This window comes from Histomonas meleagridis (genome assembly GCF_020186115.1).
Source record: "Histomonas meleagridis strain 2922-C6/04-10x chromosome Unknown contig_1, whole genome shotgun sequence".
Classification (NCBI taxonomy): domain Eukaryota; phylum Parabasalia; order Tritrichomonadida; family Dientamoebidae; genus Histomonas; species Histomonas meleagridis.
The window spans coordinates 1,266,445-1,284,997 of NW_027150746.1; the positions used below are offsets into that span (position 1 = coordinate 1,266,445).

The window sequence follows — 18,553 nt, forward strand, 5'->3', positions numbered from 1 at the left end:
AATTTCACAAAACTTCTGATTTACGAATGCTTATAATTTCTGCTCATTTTTCGATATCAAATAGAGTTTATTTCATTGCTTTGTTTATTATTCAATACACGTATTAAAAAAAATTTATTAAAATAACAAGAAAATATTTTGCGTGTATTATCATATCAAAATCTGGAGGAGAGTTTGATCAGCATTGCTGAATTTTGACTTTTACTGGGATTTGTGTAACGGTTTTCATCGTTTTCTTTTGAAAAAGTTTCATTAACAAAATACAGATTTTTGATGGTTTTTACTCCTTGTTTTGCACAGCCAAGGGTTCCACCAGTTGTTCCAAATGCAACTTTGCTAACCCTTCTTCTTTTCACTCGCCATGGTGCGAGGGTTCCATTTCAACATTGGGAAAGTCCAGATGTTAAATATGAATGGCATTGTGGGGAAAACTATTATAAAAGAAATCATAGGATTCCACTCGTTAATGGTGTTCCTACTAATTTTTCATATAACTCTTCTGAAAAACATTCTTTTGGGCCTTCATGCAATGATGGTTCTCTTCTTGATCAAGGTGTTCAACAACACATTAACCTTGGCGCTTCTTTCCGTAAATATCTTGTTGATCAAACACATCTTTTACCTGAACAATTTAACTCTCAATTAATTTATGTACGTTCTTCATATGCACTACGTTGTATAGAATCCGGTGTTGCTTTCATAGATGGCTTGTACCCACCACTTTCTGAAGGGGAAACCCTTTATGTTAAAACAAATGATCCAGATAATGAACCTCTTTCACCAAGTCCGACAATCTTTAAGAAGAAAATAATAGAGTTTCGCGATACAGACTATGTTAAAAATCACATTGAACGCTTTGATCGCATGATGCAACCTGTTGCTGATTATTTCAATATCACATTTCATGACCCTTTTGAGAAAATTTTACTTGGTGACTTTGTTAACACTTTTAGATGTAATGAGCAGCCATATCCAAATGATCTTGTTGATCCTCTTTTGGATATGATGCTGAACGATAGCGCGGTTTTTGTTGATGGGTTTCCGCGATATGTTCAACCAGACACCGACAAGCCTCTTATTGAGCTTCTTTTGAATGAGATTGACGCATTTTATAGCGGAAATAAGAAGAGCAAGTTTACATTATTGAGTGGACATGACATGACATTAGCAATTTTATTGTTTGGAATTGGATGTGAAGAATTGGATGTTCCTCCACCATTTGCTTCACACATTTCTGTTGAGATATGGAGATTGGAAAACATAGATTACATAAGGTTTGTGTTCAATGGGGATATTATTCCTTTGAAAGGAAAAGATATGATTCCATATAAAGAATTTAAAGAAGAAATGAATAGAAAATACCAAAACAATGTAACACAAGAACTTTAATTGTAAAAAATTTCATTTATTAATTTTTTTATTAATAAAAAAATGTTTTGTGTACTTTACAACATTAAATCAACAACGATATTTGAATTGTTTAGCTAAAAGTGGCTATGACAAATTTAAATTGAAAAAGATTTGTGTTGGATTTTGTTCACTTCATTTTTTATCATGAGTAAGAAACATTTTTTTGATGATCCTTTCTTTGATGATGATGACTTTGATAAAGAGTTCAAGAAAATGGAGAAAGAAATGGGAAAGATGTTTACCGAAGAAAATGTAGAATACAAAGAAAAAAGAAGTCATAAATCAAAACCTCGTGTAGCAGAGATAGACGAAAATGGAAATGAGGTAGTGGTTGAAGAACCTGATGATGATGACGAAGAACCAAAACAAAAAACAAAGAAAACTTATTATTACTCATCATCAACTTCTTATTCAAATTCTAATGGCGTTCAACATGCAACAAAAAAGACATATGACAGTAAATCCGGAAAGACAGAAGTAACAGAAATGAGAAAGATTGGTGATCAAGCAGTTACCAGAAAAAGAGAGATTGACAAAGATGGAAAGATCAATGACAAGTATGATATGCTTAACCTTGATGAGAATAACGTTGGCGAATTTACTGATAAATGGGAAAAATCCAACAAAAAGACGATAGGCCACCATGATCGTCCTCAACTCAAATGAAAGTAAACCATTTAAATAAAATTTTAAACATTTAAAATTCTAATTGAAAGTTTGATGTTGGTTTGATGTTCTAACATAAAAATATTTTAATGATCAACGACTTAAGCGACGACGGGTTTGTGGGCGACTACTACAACCAGCAATCCGGTGCTGAAGAAAATGGAATGGAACAGTTCGATCGAGCACAAAATTATCAATCATTTTTTGTGGAGCCTCTGGAAATTTTGGGAACAGAACAGTATTACCAAAAAATAGACTATTATAAGTATGAAGAAATTGAACAAATTAATTCAAGTCCAACAATAAATGTTCCGCGAAATGAAATTTTGGAAATCATAAAGCTCCCACCACATACGAGTCCCTATTTAAGTAGTGTTAAAAAGAATGAAAAAAAAGTAAATTTGCCAAAGAGAAGACCGAACTTTCCAAGCGCAACAAGGAAAATTTTAAATGATTGGCTATATGAGCATAAAAGCAATCCATACCCAACATGTAGTGAGTTAGAAAAACTTCAAAAAATCACTGATCTAACCAGCAAACAAATAAGGATATACTTTACAAACAACCGTTCAAGATTTTTGTTGAGAAATCCAAAGAACGGAAAGCTTCCGCGCACTCTTGATATTGAAAAACATATCCCATAGGCTTGGTGATAATTGATCGATTGAATAATACAATGTTTCCATAAATTTCAACTTAAATTATTTTATTGTGTAATGCGTTTTTAATAATATTATTCATATTATGTACGGCTTTTGCAAACGCCATATCAAAAGCCTCTTTTACACCATCCCCAAATAAAGATGAACATTCAATATAATAAAAAGCACCAATTTCCTTAGCTACATCTTTGCTAATGGATTGATCTGGTGGAAGGAGAATTCAGGTTTATGAAAAACACTTTTGATTTCAGGATACCACTTCGTTTTAATTCTTTCAAAAGATTTATCAACAATTGAAAAACAAAGCATAAAATATCTGTTTGTACATATGAAAGTAGTCGGGTATTTTCTTATTCATCATTTGATCTCCAAAAAAAACCAGTTTTAAGAATGGAACGCCCTTCCTTGGGAATTACCGATAGGAGAAATTTGATAACTTTTATTGTGTCATTTTTTTGTTATAAAGTAATTATGTAACTCAATTGAGTTGCTACTTTTTGTGAATTGAACATATTCTTGTTTATACGGATCTACAATTTTTCGAATATACAACAAAATATGTAGTATCAAACTTATTTCTTATATCATCAAATTCATCAACATAATTTTTCAGTATTCTGTTCAATACTTTTGCATTACATTAATAATGCAATATATACAAGGAAATCTTTTAATGTTAGAAACAAAGTCATTTGGATTATTTACTTTCACGTTAAATGAAGCTGACGTACGGCTTTACCATTATCAATTGTTCGAATTTTTTGTTATAAAAAGACGTTGAAGTAGCACTTTTTATGTAATTTTTCAAAAATTCACAAGGTCAGAGGTGAATTCCCCGACAAAAAGTGACACTGTTTACACACTTCTCGCTCCAAGTTATGAAACCATCAAAACACGAAGATTATGTAAAAAAAGAAATTATAGGAGAAGGAGAAACGGCCGCTGTTTACTTAGGTTATCATTATACTGATTCTGAAGAAAAAAATCCATTGGCGATTAAACAATATCGAAACCGTCACTTTAATCTCGAAAATAAATTATCTTATATCGGTGAAACAAATGCATTGATAAAACTTAGTCAGAAAGGTCATCCAAATATTTTAAAAATGGTTGGTTTTACAAATTCTCGTCCTTTATGGTTAATCACAGAAAACATTAAATCTCCAAAAAGTTCTAATGGAACCATTTACAAAACGCTTCGTGATTACATTCATTTATCATCAAATGACAAAGATAACCAAAAAATAAAAATTGCGTATGGAATTGCTTGTGGTATGAAATTTGCACATGGCCATCATATCATGCATAGAGATCTTAAGCCATCTAATATCCTTCTTGACCAAAATTTCAACCCCAAAATTATTGATTTTGGAATGGCTAAAATATTAAATGATGACGAGTTTGCGTACACATACACAGGAACTCCATCATACATGGCTCCAGAAGTTCAAAAATGTCTCCACAACAAAACAGAAAATGTATCGAGGTACTCATTTCCTGCAGATGTTTATTCATATGGAATGATTTTATATGAGATGGCAACAAAAACTGAGCCATTTAACAAACTTTCCATGCATCAAATCGAATATGAACTTGAGTTAGATCATCGTCCAGCTTTCTCAAGCAAACAAAAAGAACTTCCGGATTCTATGAAGAAGTTAATACAGATGTGTTGGAGAACAAATCCTGAAGAAAGGCCAACATTTAGCGAAATTGTGAAGATGATGCAAGACGATAATATTTCATTTGACATGTCATCCGACCAAATAGCGATTTCAAAGATTTACCAATCGGTCAATCTTGAAATCCAAAACTATAATCCTGAGAATAGTAATGGTAATGTTTTAAATGTGAGTGCAAACAAGGAAGAGAATAACAGCGTTGTGAAAAAGCATAAATTTGTGAGTTGGAAATATTTGAGAATTGTGATTTTTGTTTTTGCTTTGTTATTGTTGATTTCTTTTTTATGAATTTCTCTTTGTTCTGTTGAAGCGCCTCTGTTTGTTCATAAATAAATATTGTTTTTGTCTATTTTGTTTTTAAATGTGATCACAAATTTTTAAAAATGGAGTACAATGTTTGATGCAATTAAAGTTATTCACATCTTATTCTAAAAAAATGCATATAAACAGTGGTCTGAAATGCATTTTTGTCTTTGAAGAACTGGAAAAGCAAATGTAAAATTATAAAAAAAATATTTTCAACAATAATTTTCAGTAAAAATATTACACATCAAATTACATGTTTTTATATATGCAAATAATTAATGAATATTTAATAATAATGAATTTTGTTTTGTTAACTTAAGCACATGATGGGTTTAATTTTGTACGTTAAAAATGAACGTTTAACTTTTTTTGTGGAGGAACAAAGGTACCTTTTAAAATACTTTAAAATCATAAATGTCTAATCAAAAATATAATAATGTTGGCAAGGCCTGTTGGCGGTAACCCTTTTTTCTGGCGTTACCGAGTTTTTATGCTATTTATAGATTTTATAATAATTCAAAGAAGATGAAAAAAAAGTGTTTGAAACGACCGTTTATTTGATTTATACCTAAAAGTTGTATATCTTCTGGAATGATGACTGGCCCTCTCTGCTGCCTTTTTCTTTCACAAAAAAGTCGGATTGTTCTGACCAAGGCTGTACTCTTTTTGAATCTTTTCGATATGGGATAATAAATTGTGCACCTTCATTCATGTTAATGAGTTGCTTGCCAACAGAATCCAAAACATGAAGGTTAATTTGATATCCTTCACCTGGAAATGTAAATTCTGTTGTTTCGTTTTTTGGTTTAATCTTTTGTACTTGCTTTACATTTTGCGTTTGACTTGTGTCTGATTTATGTTTGTTAACGAACTCGTTCAGTGAAGTTAAGCCGGCAGATTCTTTAATAATATTTAACATTCCATTGATATCACATAAATCTGATTCAAGAGAAATGCACTTATTTGAAAGGTCATCAATCCTTTCTACACAAACTTGAGACATCTTAGCAAGTGAATCTCCTAGTTCACGGAGATGCTTCTCTAATTGATCTTTGTTCCCTTCAATTGAAAAATCATTTCTTTGGTTTCTGCGTTGGGCTGATTCTATCATTTCTTTATCAAGCTGAGCGATTTTTTGGTAATTTTCCATTTCCAAATGCTTTGCACTTTGAGAAGCTTTGTTCATATTATAACCGCTGAAGTTGAGACAATAACGATGAAGTGATCACTTCATTAGCTATTATGAAGAAACCAAATGAATGTATTTAAGCAAACCTGTGCTTTAAACAAATTTAAAAATTCTTAACGAAAAAACGATAAATTCTTTTTGAGTTTTAAAAATTTCTTTGATGATCACCAAAGAATTGAACCAGGTAGATGACCAGCGTCATATGAATGGATATTTGACTATGCATATCATGGATTGTAGAAAAAGAACGGAAAAATTCATAAGCTTGAGAATCCGATGAATGAAAAAGAAGTGATTTTACTGTATCTAATTGGATAACTAGATTCTCTGAAAATAACCTATGCTTTATACAATCTTTAGTAAAAACTTTTGCAAATATTTTTGCATTTTTAAGATCGAAATTTGGATCAAAAATCATTCATTTACACACGACAAACAAACAAATGCCGAATATTTTCAACACAAAAACCTAGAGTTCCACACAATAATTGAATAGTTAACAAAATAAACTATTCATATTTTTGAGATAAATTTTATGACAACAAAAAATTGAGTGGAACATTCAACAAGAAACAGATAATCGAAAACTTCATTTAATAACATATCTAGGTTCTAACGTTTTTATTCTTTGTTTCTCTCTTGTTTTTCGACCATCACTTGAAAGTATTTTAAATGATTGGTACTTAGAAATTCAGCAATACTGCCCTTCGACACCTTTAATTTTAGTCGGAATGAAAGCAGACTTAAGAGACAACTTCACCGTTGATCACGCAAACAATTGCTATGAACCTATTTCAACTAAAGAAGGACAATCAGCTGCAAAGAAAATAGGGGCATATGGTTACATTGAATGTTCTTCTAAAACTGGATATAATTTGAATAAAGTTTTTCAACTTGCAACAGAAGCTGCTTCAAAATAAAAAGAAACATCTTGTAAAATTCATTGTAACTTATTGTTTGTTTTTTTTTTAGGCTCGCGAACATAGTTAGTGAGTGATGAAATTTGGATTCTTTTAGAGGGTCTTTTTCCAGACGAAAATGTGATGCAAATTCACTGAGCATTATTTTATTAAAATTGCCAGGAATGGGAATGAAAATAAAATGTAAAAATTTAGACTCTTCATTTTTACTAAAATGTGTTCATTTTCGATTATTCTCTTAATTAAATATCTTCGGAATTAGCTTCAATTTCTTTTTGTTCAAGTAGTTTAACCTTTTTCATAAGTGCTGTCTTAAAAAATTTATGCATTTTTATATTATTTCGGTATAATGAGTTGTTGATATAAATACTGTATAAAATAAATAATTCTAGAATTAATTTTAATTCTTCTTTTCCCTAGATGTAATTTAACAATAATCATACATAGCTGCATAAATAATCAATACTTTCTTTAATATTATTAATATGATAACTAACAAGTTCAATGTTCCTAGACTGTGTTGCAAAAACCAAAATATTTTTGGAACTTCATTTTCAGTCAAAAAAAATATTCAATGAGAAATATATTACCTGTTTTTGCTGCAGCATTAATATAATCCATTCCTTCTCTCAACAGAAATGTAAACATTTCATGGTATAAAACACAAAACTTTCCTAATTAATAGAATATCATTTTCTACGATTTTGTTTTCAAAAGATAATGAAAGATATCATATTTATGGTATTCAATATGTACCTTCAAATGTTGAATGATTTTATTCACATCAATAAACGATTTCTTCATTTATACTTGTAACTGCATATATACCTGCGCTCATTTCAATTGCATTATTCATAAATAAATATTTAAAATAAATATTTCATATGCTACAAAATCAATTAATGTTTATGACATTTCTTTTGAAATTGAGTTATTTTCGACTCCCATGAAAAATGAATTATATAAATATGAATATCAATACATGAATTTTTTGTTTGATTATTAACTTTTCATTTTTTGCTATAACGGATATAATGCAATTTATATTTTGGAATATAATGTTATAAAAAATTAAAAGTATTTTTATACATATTTACAAAAACATCACTGTGAAGAGTTTTGTTGTACCATACAATAGTTCGAAAAATCCGGATCATTTTTCTGTAGGAAATTATACAAATACAAGAAAAATTTCGGAAATCGTCTGTGGAAATAGTTAAAGTATTCGTCAGCTGTTCCTTTCTGTTGTCCCATTGGTGTATGTGCCCATTTGTTCCGAATGAATCTGAGCAATTCAATGATCGAATCGCCGGAATAATATCTGAAATTCTGCGCATCTCTCAGCAAGCCCTCATCCAGCTGCTCCAGCCAATTCTTTCCGACGATTTTTTCGCTTTCTACTTCGAAAAGTGGAATTTGAGATCGATTTGACGGATTCTGGAAATAATCAATCGCATGCGAAACAATGTCAAGCCTCTGAGAGCAAGACAGGAAACATGGATGATTAACTATATCAGAAGGTGTTGGTCGTTCATCAAATTTTTCATTTGTCATTTCAGAAATCAAATCCATCATTAATGGGTCTCCTTCTTTTATGTGGTTCCCTATCACCTTACCTAATGCATATATATCATCTGATTGTTCTTTCTTGTCTGTGCTTTTATGAATACCTTTCTCAAAACCGCCAAGTAACGGCAAACCGTCGTTATCGGCGAAAAGTGACATGTCATCAATTCCTCCGTGAACAATACCAGCAGAAAAAAGAGAGTTAAGAGTACGAGTAGCTTTCAAAACAAATGAATAAGCATCCATGTTTGTGAAATCATAAGGTTTCAAAAGTTGAATTGCAATAATTATTTCATCATCTCGTAACTCATATCCTTGAATATAAGCTACACCCTCAATGTTAAGGCGAGATAATTCATCAAGGAGAGATACATCAATTGTCTTGCTTGCATGAACAATGCTACATTTAACATTATTGAAAGTACCTATGTTTGGATTATTTTCATCAATTTTGATACCACTTGAGTTGTTTCCTCCATATTTGTAATAGATAAATTGTATCAAACGGAACGAGAACAAAATTAATAGAAAAGTAATACCAATTTGAAGAAATGGAAATCTATTAACTCGAGAAGCAACAGCTGTATACAACTGTTCAAACATTTTATCAGCTGGACGATTTGGATCAACACCTTTTTGAAGTGGAGCAAATGAAAAGAAAGGTCGATGAATGTCATGTACACCAAAGCGAAAGTCTTCATAGTTACCGGGTCCTGCTTCACCAGGGAGAGCTGGTAATCCATACATTAAAATTTCAAATTTTGAAGGAATTTTAAGAGGGTGTGAAGGAATTGCGATAATGGCATCTCCAATCAACTGAAAGAAAACAGATGACTTTGATAACTTTTCACCGCTTGATTTCATGCGGAAGTTGAACTTCCCACTGTCAGGTCCATAAACATATATTGGGGTGCCCTGAATTTTTGTTTGGCATAAAACGTCATTGCCGATAGAGACGGTTATACCGCCCGAAAGTGTTGTTGTGACTGTTATCTTTTGTTTTGCGCTTTCTTGTGGTAATGTTGAAAATGTGTCAAAATCACTATATTTTATGATTTTACTTGAGCTGTCAAAAACATTTAATGAGTAATCAACACGAACAATTACAAAATCATTTTTGATGTAATCACCACTTTGTCTTGGAATTGTTGAATTCGATCTGTATTTGTATGTTACTTCTCCTTGTTCATTAATAAAAAACATTGTGGTTGTTTTACCAGATGCAAATATTTCGTTGCTTTCCGTTTTGAATGGAGACATAAAAACAAGATCACGTATTGGGAGTGGGAGACGACGGAATCCATACCCTTCAATAAAAGTAAATAAAAATCCATCGGATGAAGGAAAATAATTCGTATAAGCTGTTTCTGTTGAAGCAAATATTGGCCCTCCTGTATCTATTGACCATAAAACTTCACCTGTGAAAATATTTAGATAATGAAAAAATCCATCAGATGTAGAAATATAAACAAATGATTGATCAACCATTCCTTTCCACTCAAGGTAAATTCCTGTATTTGCAATAGAATCTGAATTACTAATAGAAAGGGTCAAAAGCAACAAAAACATTGGAAGCAAATTTCCATGTAAAGTATTCAATTCAGATTTTGCCAAATTATCATCCAACAAAGTTCCAACTGATCTGAGGATTAAATCGATTACTTCCAAGTAAAATTGAAGAACTGCATCAAACTTAATCCGATTTGTTAATTTTTATTCCAAACGATTAAAATCTAATTTCGAAATAGATTTTTAGTCAGTTAATTTTTATAACCTATGAAATACAACATAGTTAACGCAACAAACATAACTATTGCAATAGAAATCAACACAGAATTCACCGGTTTTTTCTCCAAGAATTCATCATAATTATTATATATGTCAATGTCATACACGTTATTTTCATCTTTTCCATGTAAAGGTTCCCAAATCTGATTAAAGAATGGGTTCACCTTTGCGATCGCATCATAATTCCAAGGTAAAGGATCACATTTTGGACACCAATGCCCACCTTTTAACACAGTGTTCGGTGTCATTTTGAATGTATGTCCAAATGCGCATTTCCATTCGAGAGGTGTATAAAGATCACCTTTCTTCATTTCTTTAGCCAAGCATTCGCCGCCTCTAAATGAAGCAGCTCCTTTCATATCATCCAAATCCAATTCTTCGATTGGCTTTTTTTCATCATATCCATGATTTAATACAATTGCCTTATCAGATGGCCTTGAAAGATCTGTTTTATCCCATGTTTTTGGTATTAATTCCCATTCTTTATATGATCCGAAGTATGCGCTAATTCTTTTTTCGTCTCTATTCTTTAGCCATGATAATGTACCGAAGCGTTTGTCATTTGCGATCATGCGCATGAATTCTTTTCCAATGAAATTGGCACCTAAGAATGAAAGCTTGAAAATAAACGGCGAATTCTTTCCCATTCTTTTGAAGTATTCATCGATTGGTACATTATGTCGAAAGTGTAATATGTTTTCTAAGACATCACTATCTAAATACCATTGTCCATGGAAGTTACGTGTGATGAACCAATTCGGTTCAAAGATTTTCTTTGGCGCGTCATGGCCCATTCCAAGTGTGTAAAGGATCTTTTCTTCGAATTGATAATTCGTCATGCGATATTCTTTGCCAGAACCAATGTTATAAAAACGCCTCCAAAATGATTCTGGTACTGTGTCAGCAAGGATGTTACACATAAGTGTCGCACTGTCTTCAACTGTGGCCCATTCAAGAACACCGCGAAGAACAATGTGGAAAACAATAGGACCAATGTTAAATAAAATTCCCGGATGTAATATCCCTGATTGGCGTAATGAAACCCAATGCTTAAGTCCTGATTCGGCAAAAACTCGTTCTGCTTGGACTTTAGAGAGTCCATAATGATCATAGATAGAAATGGCTATGGGATCGCCACAACGTGCCCAATGAATAGGATCATTGCGATCGCCTGTTTGTGCAACTGTTCCAATGTAAACAACTTTAACTTCATCAGGATTTGGTTGTGCTTTAACTGCTTTGACAATATTTTCGGCAGCTGTAACATTTGTGGCAAGTGTTTCTTTGGGAATAAAATCTGCTTTTGGTGATACTAAGCCACCTATATGTAAAACATAACTACATCCATCTATGGCCTTTTTAACATCTTCGTAGTTCTTGAGGTTACCCCAAACAATGGAAACTCGGGGATCTTTAGAGTAAGATGCAAATAGTCTATGATTCTTGAACTTATCAAGAAGCAAAAGAACTATGTCAAGGTCCTTCCTCCTTTCATATATTTCAAGGAAAGAGGCATGACCCATAACACCAGCAGCACCAGAGATGAAGACCTTTTTGTTTGGCATCTTAAAAATAAAATGATTTGTTCAATTTTGATAGGACCTTTTCAAATTACTCCAATCGGAATAACATTATGAATTTTTGAGAAATATGATTTTGTGGTTATTAATTGTATAGGAAACGGCTAAGATGACTAGTTTTTGAATTGCAATTCAAATCAGACATTCAAATTTCAAAGCTGTATATACAGCGTTTGCTTAAAACCGAAGCGATCAGCTGTAAAAATAATGATCACGGGAAAAAAAGATGTTCTCTATGAATTAATCAAATCTCATCAGCAATGGCACTCTTAGAATAGGGTTATAATCAAGTTCCTCAAAAGTTAATTTGATTATTATTATTTTTGAATATGTTTAATTATCTTATTTTGTAAGAGCTCAAACATAGGAGTGCGTGTTTCAGCTTAAAGTTGACTGTATAATCTTATGTAAGAATGTCATTCAAAATATTTTGTAATTATAGTATATATGTTAAATGATTTCTTTTGTGCGTTAATTTCTATGAACGAATGAGTTCATGAAGTTTATACAATGCTTTGCTTGTGTAAATACATTAAGAAGAAAGTCAGCTGCGTTGCTAAGTACTTTTTGAATTTAATTCGATCGGAGACGCTGTTCAACGATGGTGAACGATGCGAGATTTTCATAATTATCGGTGCTATCGTTACGTTGTAAAAAAAATTGAGAAGGAGGAGAGTTTATTTTTGGCTCTGGAAATCTACAACCTTTTGAGCAACAGTTTGGAATAAGTCATGGATGCTTTTTTCTTCCATAGCACAAGTTGGGATTGCTTGAACCCAAGCAGTTTCTGGACGATCAGACTTTAATTGTGCTAAGAATGTTTGCTTAACATGCTCTATGCATTCATCTGCGTTTGATGTGTCACCAGTGAAGTCTGGGTATGCAGCTCGGAACTTTTCAGGGTAATTTTCGAGCTTTGATTTGAAAATATCAATCTTATTAAGAATAAGGAAAATTGGTTTGTTCTTAAAGACTTCTGAGTTTGCAATGCTACCGAAAAGTTCTTTAGAGTCATCTGTACGTGTTGTTGCTTCATCTTCAAACATGCGCTGATCAAAATCAGATAATGAAACAACAAAAATAAGGAAGTTAACACCTTGGAAGCACCTTGGCCATCTTGCTCTTTCACTTTTTTGACCACCGACATCGACAAGTTCGGTTTTGATATTATCTTGAATGAGAAAATCAATGGTAGATATCCCAGTTGTTCTGATACGGCTCTTAAGGAGATCTTCATTAGATGGCACATAACTTGATTGGGCAATTTCCTCGACTTTATCAAAGAAATATCCAGTATTATCACCAAGGCCAATTGAATTGTTTTCTTTGTAGGTTGCCTTCACAATGGGGTCGTCCCAGAGTCGTTTGATTTCTTGGGCTATTTCTGGGACTAATTCATCTTCATTAAGTTGAAGACTCGAAATAACATCAATGCTGCTTGAAAGTTCAGCAGCAACTGATTGACCATTTCTCTGGAGAGCGTCGATCAGTGACTTCATGTCATAAATAAGATTGACTCTAACAACTGATTTCAATGCTTGTCTTTCATCTTCGCTGAAACCACCGCAATACATCAATTTTAGTTGCCTCCAGATAGTAGACTTGCCACACTCTCCAGCACCAAGAGTTAATATTTTGACATCATGATCATCAAATTCACCAGCAGTTATTTTGACAGCATCATTATAAGAAGTTGGTTTTTGAGCTGATGCCTTTGAAGCTGTTTCATTTGATGGCATAGTGTTGGTTTTTTGCTTAGACGAATCATCAACTGCGGCCGATCCTTCGCACCCCATCAGGCAAAATACAATTGTATTCATTCAAAAAGTTTCTAAATAACACCGTATTATTGAAAAAGTTGTGATAAAAACGTTATTATAGGGTGACCAAACTTGAAAATATGATGAAACAGAGAAATTTTTCCTGAAAATCTCAGTTGTTCAAGTTAATTTATATAATTTCTTTATGGGGGCGTTTAGTCATTTCCCATAAAAGTTGTTATGGAGGGAAAAAATGAAAAATTTCATAGAAAGTTCAGATTGGCCGGCCATTTAGTTATTAACCGTCATAACGGTTTAACCCAAAATTCAGAAATATTATCGGCATGCAGATAAAAAAAAGTCAAAAAAACGTTAATGATGCAGATTGTTATCATCCCCAGATTCTCAAATATTTATCTCTTTTAAAAAGTGTTTAATAAGTTACGGAAAGCTGCTTTAAGAATTTGACGATTTCTGAATAAGATCTAAATATCAAATTTTTAATATGAAGAATTTCAATATTGAAGGTCGTTGTTCCAGTGTTTGTTAATAATAGCATGGTAAATTTTTAATAATATTATTAAAACAAATATTTGCTCATCATCCTGGCAGGGAGAAGGATTTAAGTTACAGAAAAAAGAATAAAAATAATAAAAAAATATTTTGACACGTTCTTGGTACGACATTTAATGACTTATATCGATTTGAAATACAAAATGAAAAGGAACTAAGTAATGATGATGAACCTAATGATTCCACACCACCAACATTCGAAGATTATGAATCATATTTATTGCGCAAATGTCCAGAATTTGTTCATGCATTTTATAAAAACGAAGATATATCAGACGGTTCAATCAAAGAATTAGTTTCAAGTGGAAAGAAAAAATAAAGAAAAAAAGGCGAACAACAAAACAACTCGAGTATTATCTTTAATAACGATGGTTGGTTTTCTGAGAACCAAAATTAATTCAAGGACAGCAAAATAATATCAATGTATATTAGTCCTTTAATGCAGTTACTGGACTGTTTCCAATGCAGTTTAATATTCAATAAATAAATAAAAATTTCATTTAATATATCTGATTTAATCTTAATTTGTCCAGGTTGCAGCCTGAAATGGTCAGATGAACGTTTAGCAAATTGCCTACTTTTTGAGAGGTGAATTCTCACAAAACTTGTTGCAAGAGAAAAAGCGCCTGACCTCACTTTCTCCACTTTTTGAGTTAACTCATAGAATTATTGTATGAGATGATTCAAAAAGTGGATTTTACAACGAGTAAAAGAAAAATTTATATGAGGTTTATCAAAAAGTGGACTTCGTACTGAATTTTTTATTCTTCACTTTTTGATATAACATTGGCAAGGCTGCCGAATTACAAAAAGTTGATAATATAAACCTATCAAAAAAGGTAGCAATGTAAATGACATAAAAAGTCGCTGGGTAAATGAATCAAAAAGTTACTGAAGACGTTTATTTTTCATAAAATTAGACAAAGGATTAATCCTCATTTGAGATTTTCAACACACAGTGAAGTCAGGCGCTTTTTCTCACAAAACTTTTCGATTTTGAATTCAAAATTGTTGTTGTAAAAAAACTGTCTTGAGTTCAAACAACCGCAAAAACGGTAATTTTGGTGCTTCATTAAAATTTAGTTTGCATGCAAGAGTGGAACAAGTGGTATCCAAGAACTGTCGTGGAAATCGAAAATTTACCAGAACCAGTGCAAGGACAACCAAAAGTGAATCCAGAAGAAATCGCAGAGCAAATATGTGGTACAAAAAATCCATATCGAAAATCTTTCGAAAAGCCTCTTGTAAATTTTGGAAAAAATTCTGTTTTTTATGGATTTGTATGTGCATTTACTAATCACTATCCATTTGTTCTTAGTCCCGACGCTATATGGCTTCTCATTCTCCAAGGATTTTCAAGACATATTAATATCAATTCGGAAAGATTTCGTGATTTATTTGTTAGTTTCAAAGGTAAAAAGGATCTTCTTGTTGAACGACTGAGGATTACACCTGATGAAGCCACAAATTCCGTTTGGGATGGGATTTTTACTGAATTTAGTCAGGTCATTTCCAACAACCTTCCCGAAGATGTCATTGAAACTATAACACCAGACTTCTCAACCACGACAGAACTTTCACGTTCAGTATGTAATATTGCGATCATGTCAACATTTGAGAAATACTTCAATTATACGACCCGATTTAAAGGCTGTGGCATTCCATATGTTACAATTGAAGGTACAATTGAAGATTGGGAAAGTATCAAAGAAAGATTGAATTTCATCTCTAAATATGATTTAGAATGGTGGACGTCGGAGTTAATACCTGTCATTGACCAAATCATCAACACACTTAATGGAGATATTAATCTTTCATTTTGGAAAGATATGGTTCGGAAGAAGGACGGCACGAGGTACCACCCAGGCTACTATGACGGATGGTTCACAAGGTTCTTCCCATATGACAAAGCCAACAAAAGATTGAATTTGAAAAAAATATCTACAAAAGTAAAACTTCCTGATGAAGTGTTACAGGTCCCGCTCAAGATAGAAGTCATAGGAATCGGTGGCATCAGCTCAACTGACTGTTTCATTTATTCCGGATTTGTCGGATTAAAGCAAAATCCAGACAGCTTCCAGCTGAAGCCAAAAATGGGGTGGATGATATGTAAAGCCGAAAAACAAAATTAGGAGGATGAGTACCAAAGGAAGACATGAATGGGATCAGCGAATTAAAGAGGTAACAAAAAATGGACAAACAAGAGAAAGAAATTAAACAATGAAATTTGAACATTATTTAATAAAGAGAGTTGTAATGTTCAATTTTTTGATGAATTTTTATATACTTCAAAATCTAATTTTATTGGAATATTATTTTTCGAAAGCTAAACCCCTTCGAGAGAATAACAAGAAAACGTATCATCGTAATAACAAGGAAATAATACCTTAAAAGTAAATCAACTAATTTTTCACACATTAAAAATCTTTAAAATTTAATATGTATATAAAGTTATGTTATGAATATAACATTTATTTTTCTTTGATTTGAACCAATTGTTTTCGAATTTATATAAATCTAATAATGCAATAAATTTTAAAAATGTTAACACCTTGCATTGATACAGTAATTATATTGTTTTTTCTAGATGGCCTTATGAGTTTCTTATTCATTCAAATAAACTTCTTCTTCATTGGTTTTGTCACAGCGTAAACTTTCAAAAAGTATATGGACGATAGGTGTCAAGCCACCCCAATAAAAGCAGTTTTATACAATTTTTGAATAAATAAGTTTCCAATTTATTTTTCACATGTCTAATATCGACACTCCTGTTATTATTGATGTTGGTACTGGATATACCAAGCTTGGGTATTCCACCAACAACCGTCCCGATTATATAATTCCAACATTGATTGGTAATAGAGATCTTAAAAATGTTTCACAAGCTCAAATGAGCGGGACAGAAGATCTTGATTTCTACATTGGTTACGAAGCTATTCAAAACCAGACCTTATACCCCAACACTAACATCATGAAGCATGGTCAAATTGAAGATTGGGACAAGATCGAACAATTTTGGGAACAATGCCTCTTCAAATATCTTCGTTGCGAACCCGAGGATCATCCAGTTCTTCTTACAGAGCCTCCACTCAATTCACCAGATAATCGTGAATACACAGCCGAGATCATGTTCGAAACCTTTAATGTTCCATACCTTTATATTGGTATGCAAGCCATGCTTGCCATAGCAGCCTCATGGACCAAAGAAGGTCAAAAATCATTAACAGGATGTGTTGTTGATTCAGGTGATGGCGTTACCCATGTAATTCCAGTTGTTGAAGGTTATCCAATCTCTAATGCCATTCAACATGTTCCAGTTGCAGGCCGAGAAATGACTCTTTTCATTGCTGATTTATTAAAAGATCGTGAACCACAAGTACCACCCGAAGATCGTTTCAATGCGGCACGTGACATCAAGGAACGCTTCTGCAAGGTAGCCAAGCATCCAAGTCCCACATTTGCCATGTTTGATAAGAATCGATCCAAGTACATCGAAAAGTATCACGGCGTTTCCTCAAAGACAGGCAAGCCATTCGAATGCGAAGTAGGTTACGAGCGTTTCCTTGCCCCCGAAGTCTGGTTCTCGCCCGAGCTCGTCAGCAGTGAATACACTACTCCGATTTCAGTGCTTATTGATCGTGCCATTCAATTGTCGCCGATCACAAACCGTATGCAGTTATATAATAACATTGTTTTGTCTGGTGGCTCAACGACATTTAAAGGACTTGCAGGAAGGTTACAAGGGGATGTTCAAGTTCTTGTTGACGAACGATTGAGAGAAAACGCAGAAAGAGAATCAAAGAGAATTAATAGGAAGATAGAAGCAGGTAAAGTACCTGTTCGAATCGTAGAACATAGAAGACAACAATACGCTGTGTGGTACGGTGGTGCTATGTTGGCACAAACTGGTAAAGCATTCTTGAACAAGTGCCACACGAAAATGCAATACGATGAGGTGGGGCCATCTATAGCAAGAGCAAGCGCGATGTTCGGCGACAGCGCAGTTTAAGCAATAAAGGAACCATTGGACTGGATATGAAAATGTTTTTGTGCTGCTTTAAATTATTTTGTGCAGAAACACATAATCATTGAAAGGTGTAACATTAAGTTTTTGTTAATTTTTCTCTTTATTCGTTTTATAATTTTGGTAATGCTTTAATTGAGGCAACTAGAGAAGGTAATATTGACGTAGTTATGTTCTTTATTGGTATAAATCATAAAGAAGTTCTTTCGTTTTAGAATTTATTTTATAAATAACAGCATATGCTGCTTTAAAGTACGATAATAAAATTATTATTGAGCAGAAACACGAAATTAAAGTAGATAAGAAAGTAGTAGCCATTTTTAATTTAGAAACGAAAAAATTCTTCAACTTATCCAAAGCAAAACAGGGAAATCATCAACCAAAAAATGTTTCATTGCTTTAAAGTGAATAAATTAAATTTTCCACA

General features: G+C 32.7%; 8 protein-coding genes across 8 annotated transcripts; 5 read left to right on the forward strand and 3 right to left on the reverse strand.

Annotated features, from left to right (window-relative positions):
* Positions 1-273: 273 nt before the first annotated feature.
* Positions 274-1,389, forward strand: GO595_000346 (histidine acid phosphatase; the record flags this gene model as incomplete). The annotated part of the gene is made up of 1 exon (XM_067916478.1): positions 274-1,389. The coding sequence occupies one exon, from the start codon at positions 274-276 to the stop codon at positions 1,387-1,389; it is 1,116 nt and encodes a 371-aa protein (XP_067779801.1).
* A 165-nt stretch (positions 1,390-1,554) lies between these two features.
* Positions 1,555-2,076, forward strand: GO595_000347 (cysteine protease; the record flags this gene model as incomplete). The annotated part of the gene is made up of 1 exon (XM_067916489.1): positions 1,555-2,076. The coding sequence occupies one exon, from the start codon at positions 1,555-1,557 to the stop codon at positions 2,074-2,076; it is 522 nt and encodes a 173-aa protein (XP_067779802.1).
* Positions 2,077-3,844: 1,768 nt separating this feature from the next.
* On the forward strand, positions 3,845-4,708 carry GO595_000348 (TKL family protein kinase; the record flags this gene model as incomplete). Its single annotated transcript, XM_067916500.1, has 1 exon — positions 3,845-4,708. The coding sequence occupies one exon, from the start codon at positions 3,845-3,847 to the stop codon at positions 4,706-4,708; it is 864 nt and encodes a 287-aa protein (XP_067779803.1).
* Positions 4,709-5,294: 586 nt separating this feature from the next.
* On the reverse strand, positions 5,295-5,876 carry GO595_000349 (uncharacterized protein; the record flags this gene model as incomplete). The annotated part of the gene is made up of 1 exon (XM_067916511.1): positions 5,295-5,876. The coding sequence occupies one exon, from the start codon at positions 5,874-5,876 to the stop codon at positions 5,295-5,297; it is 582 nt and encodes a 193-aa protein (XP_067779804.1).
* Positions 5,877-7,939: 2,063 nt separating this feature from the next.
* On the reverse strand, positions 7,940-11,754 carry GO595_000350 (NAD(P)-dependent oxidoreductase; the record flags this gene model as incomplete). Its single annotated transcript, XM_067916523.1, has 2 exons — positions 7,940-9,708; positions 10,401-11,754. 2 exons carry the CDS (start codon positions 11,752-11,754, stop codon positions 7,940-7,942), a joined length of 3,123 nt encoding a protein of 1,040 aa, XP_067779805.1.
* A 692-nt stretch (positions 11,755-12,446) lies between these two features.
* On the reverse strand, positions 12,447-13,565 carry GO595_000351 (Guanine nucleotide-binding protein subunit alpha; the record flags this gene model as incomplete). The annotated part of the gene is made up of 1 exon (XM_067916534.1): positions 12,447-13,565. One exon carries the CDS (start codon positions 13,563-13,565, stop codon positions 12,447-12,449), a length of 1,119 nt encoding a protein of 372 aa, XP_067779806.1.
* Positions 13,566-15,190: 1,625 nt separating this feature from the next.
* Positions 15,191-16,234, forward strand: GO595_000352 (DUF4419 domain-containing protein; the record flags this gene model as incomplete). Its single annotated transcript, XM_067916545.1, has 1 exon — positions 15,191-16,234. The coding sequence occupies one exon, from the start codon at positions 15,191-15,193 to the stop codon at positions 16,232-16,234; it is 1,044 nt and encodes a 347-aa protein (XP_067779807.1).
* Positions 16,235-16,851: 617 nt separating this feature from the next.
* On the forward strand, positions 16,852-18,111 carry GO595_000353 (Actin-like protein 3; the record flags this gene model as incomplete). Its single annotated transcript, XM_067916556.1, has 1 exon — positions 16,852-18,111. One exon carries the CDS (start codon positions 16,852-16,854, stop codon positions 18,109-18,111), a length of 1,260 nt encoding a protein of 419 aa, XP_067779808.1.
* Positions 18,112-18,553: the final 442 nt, after the last annotated feature.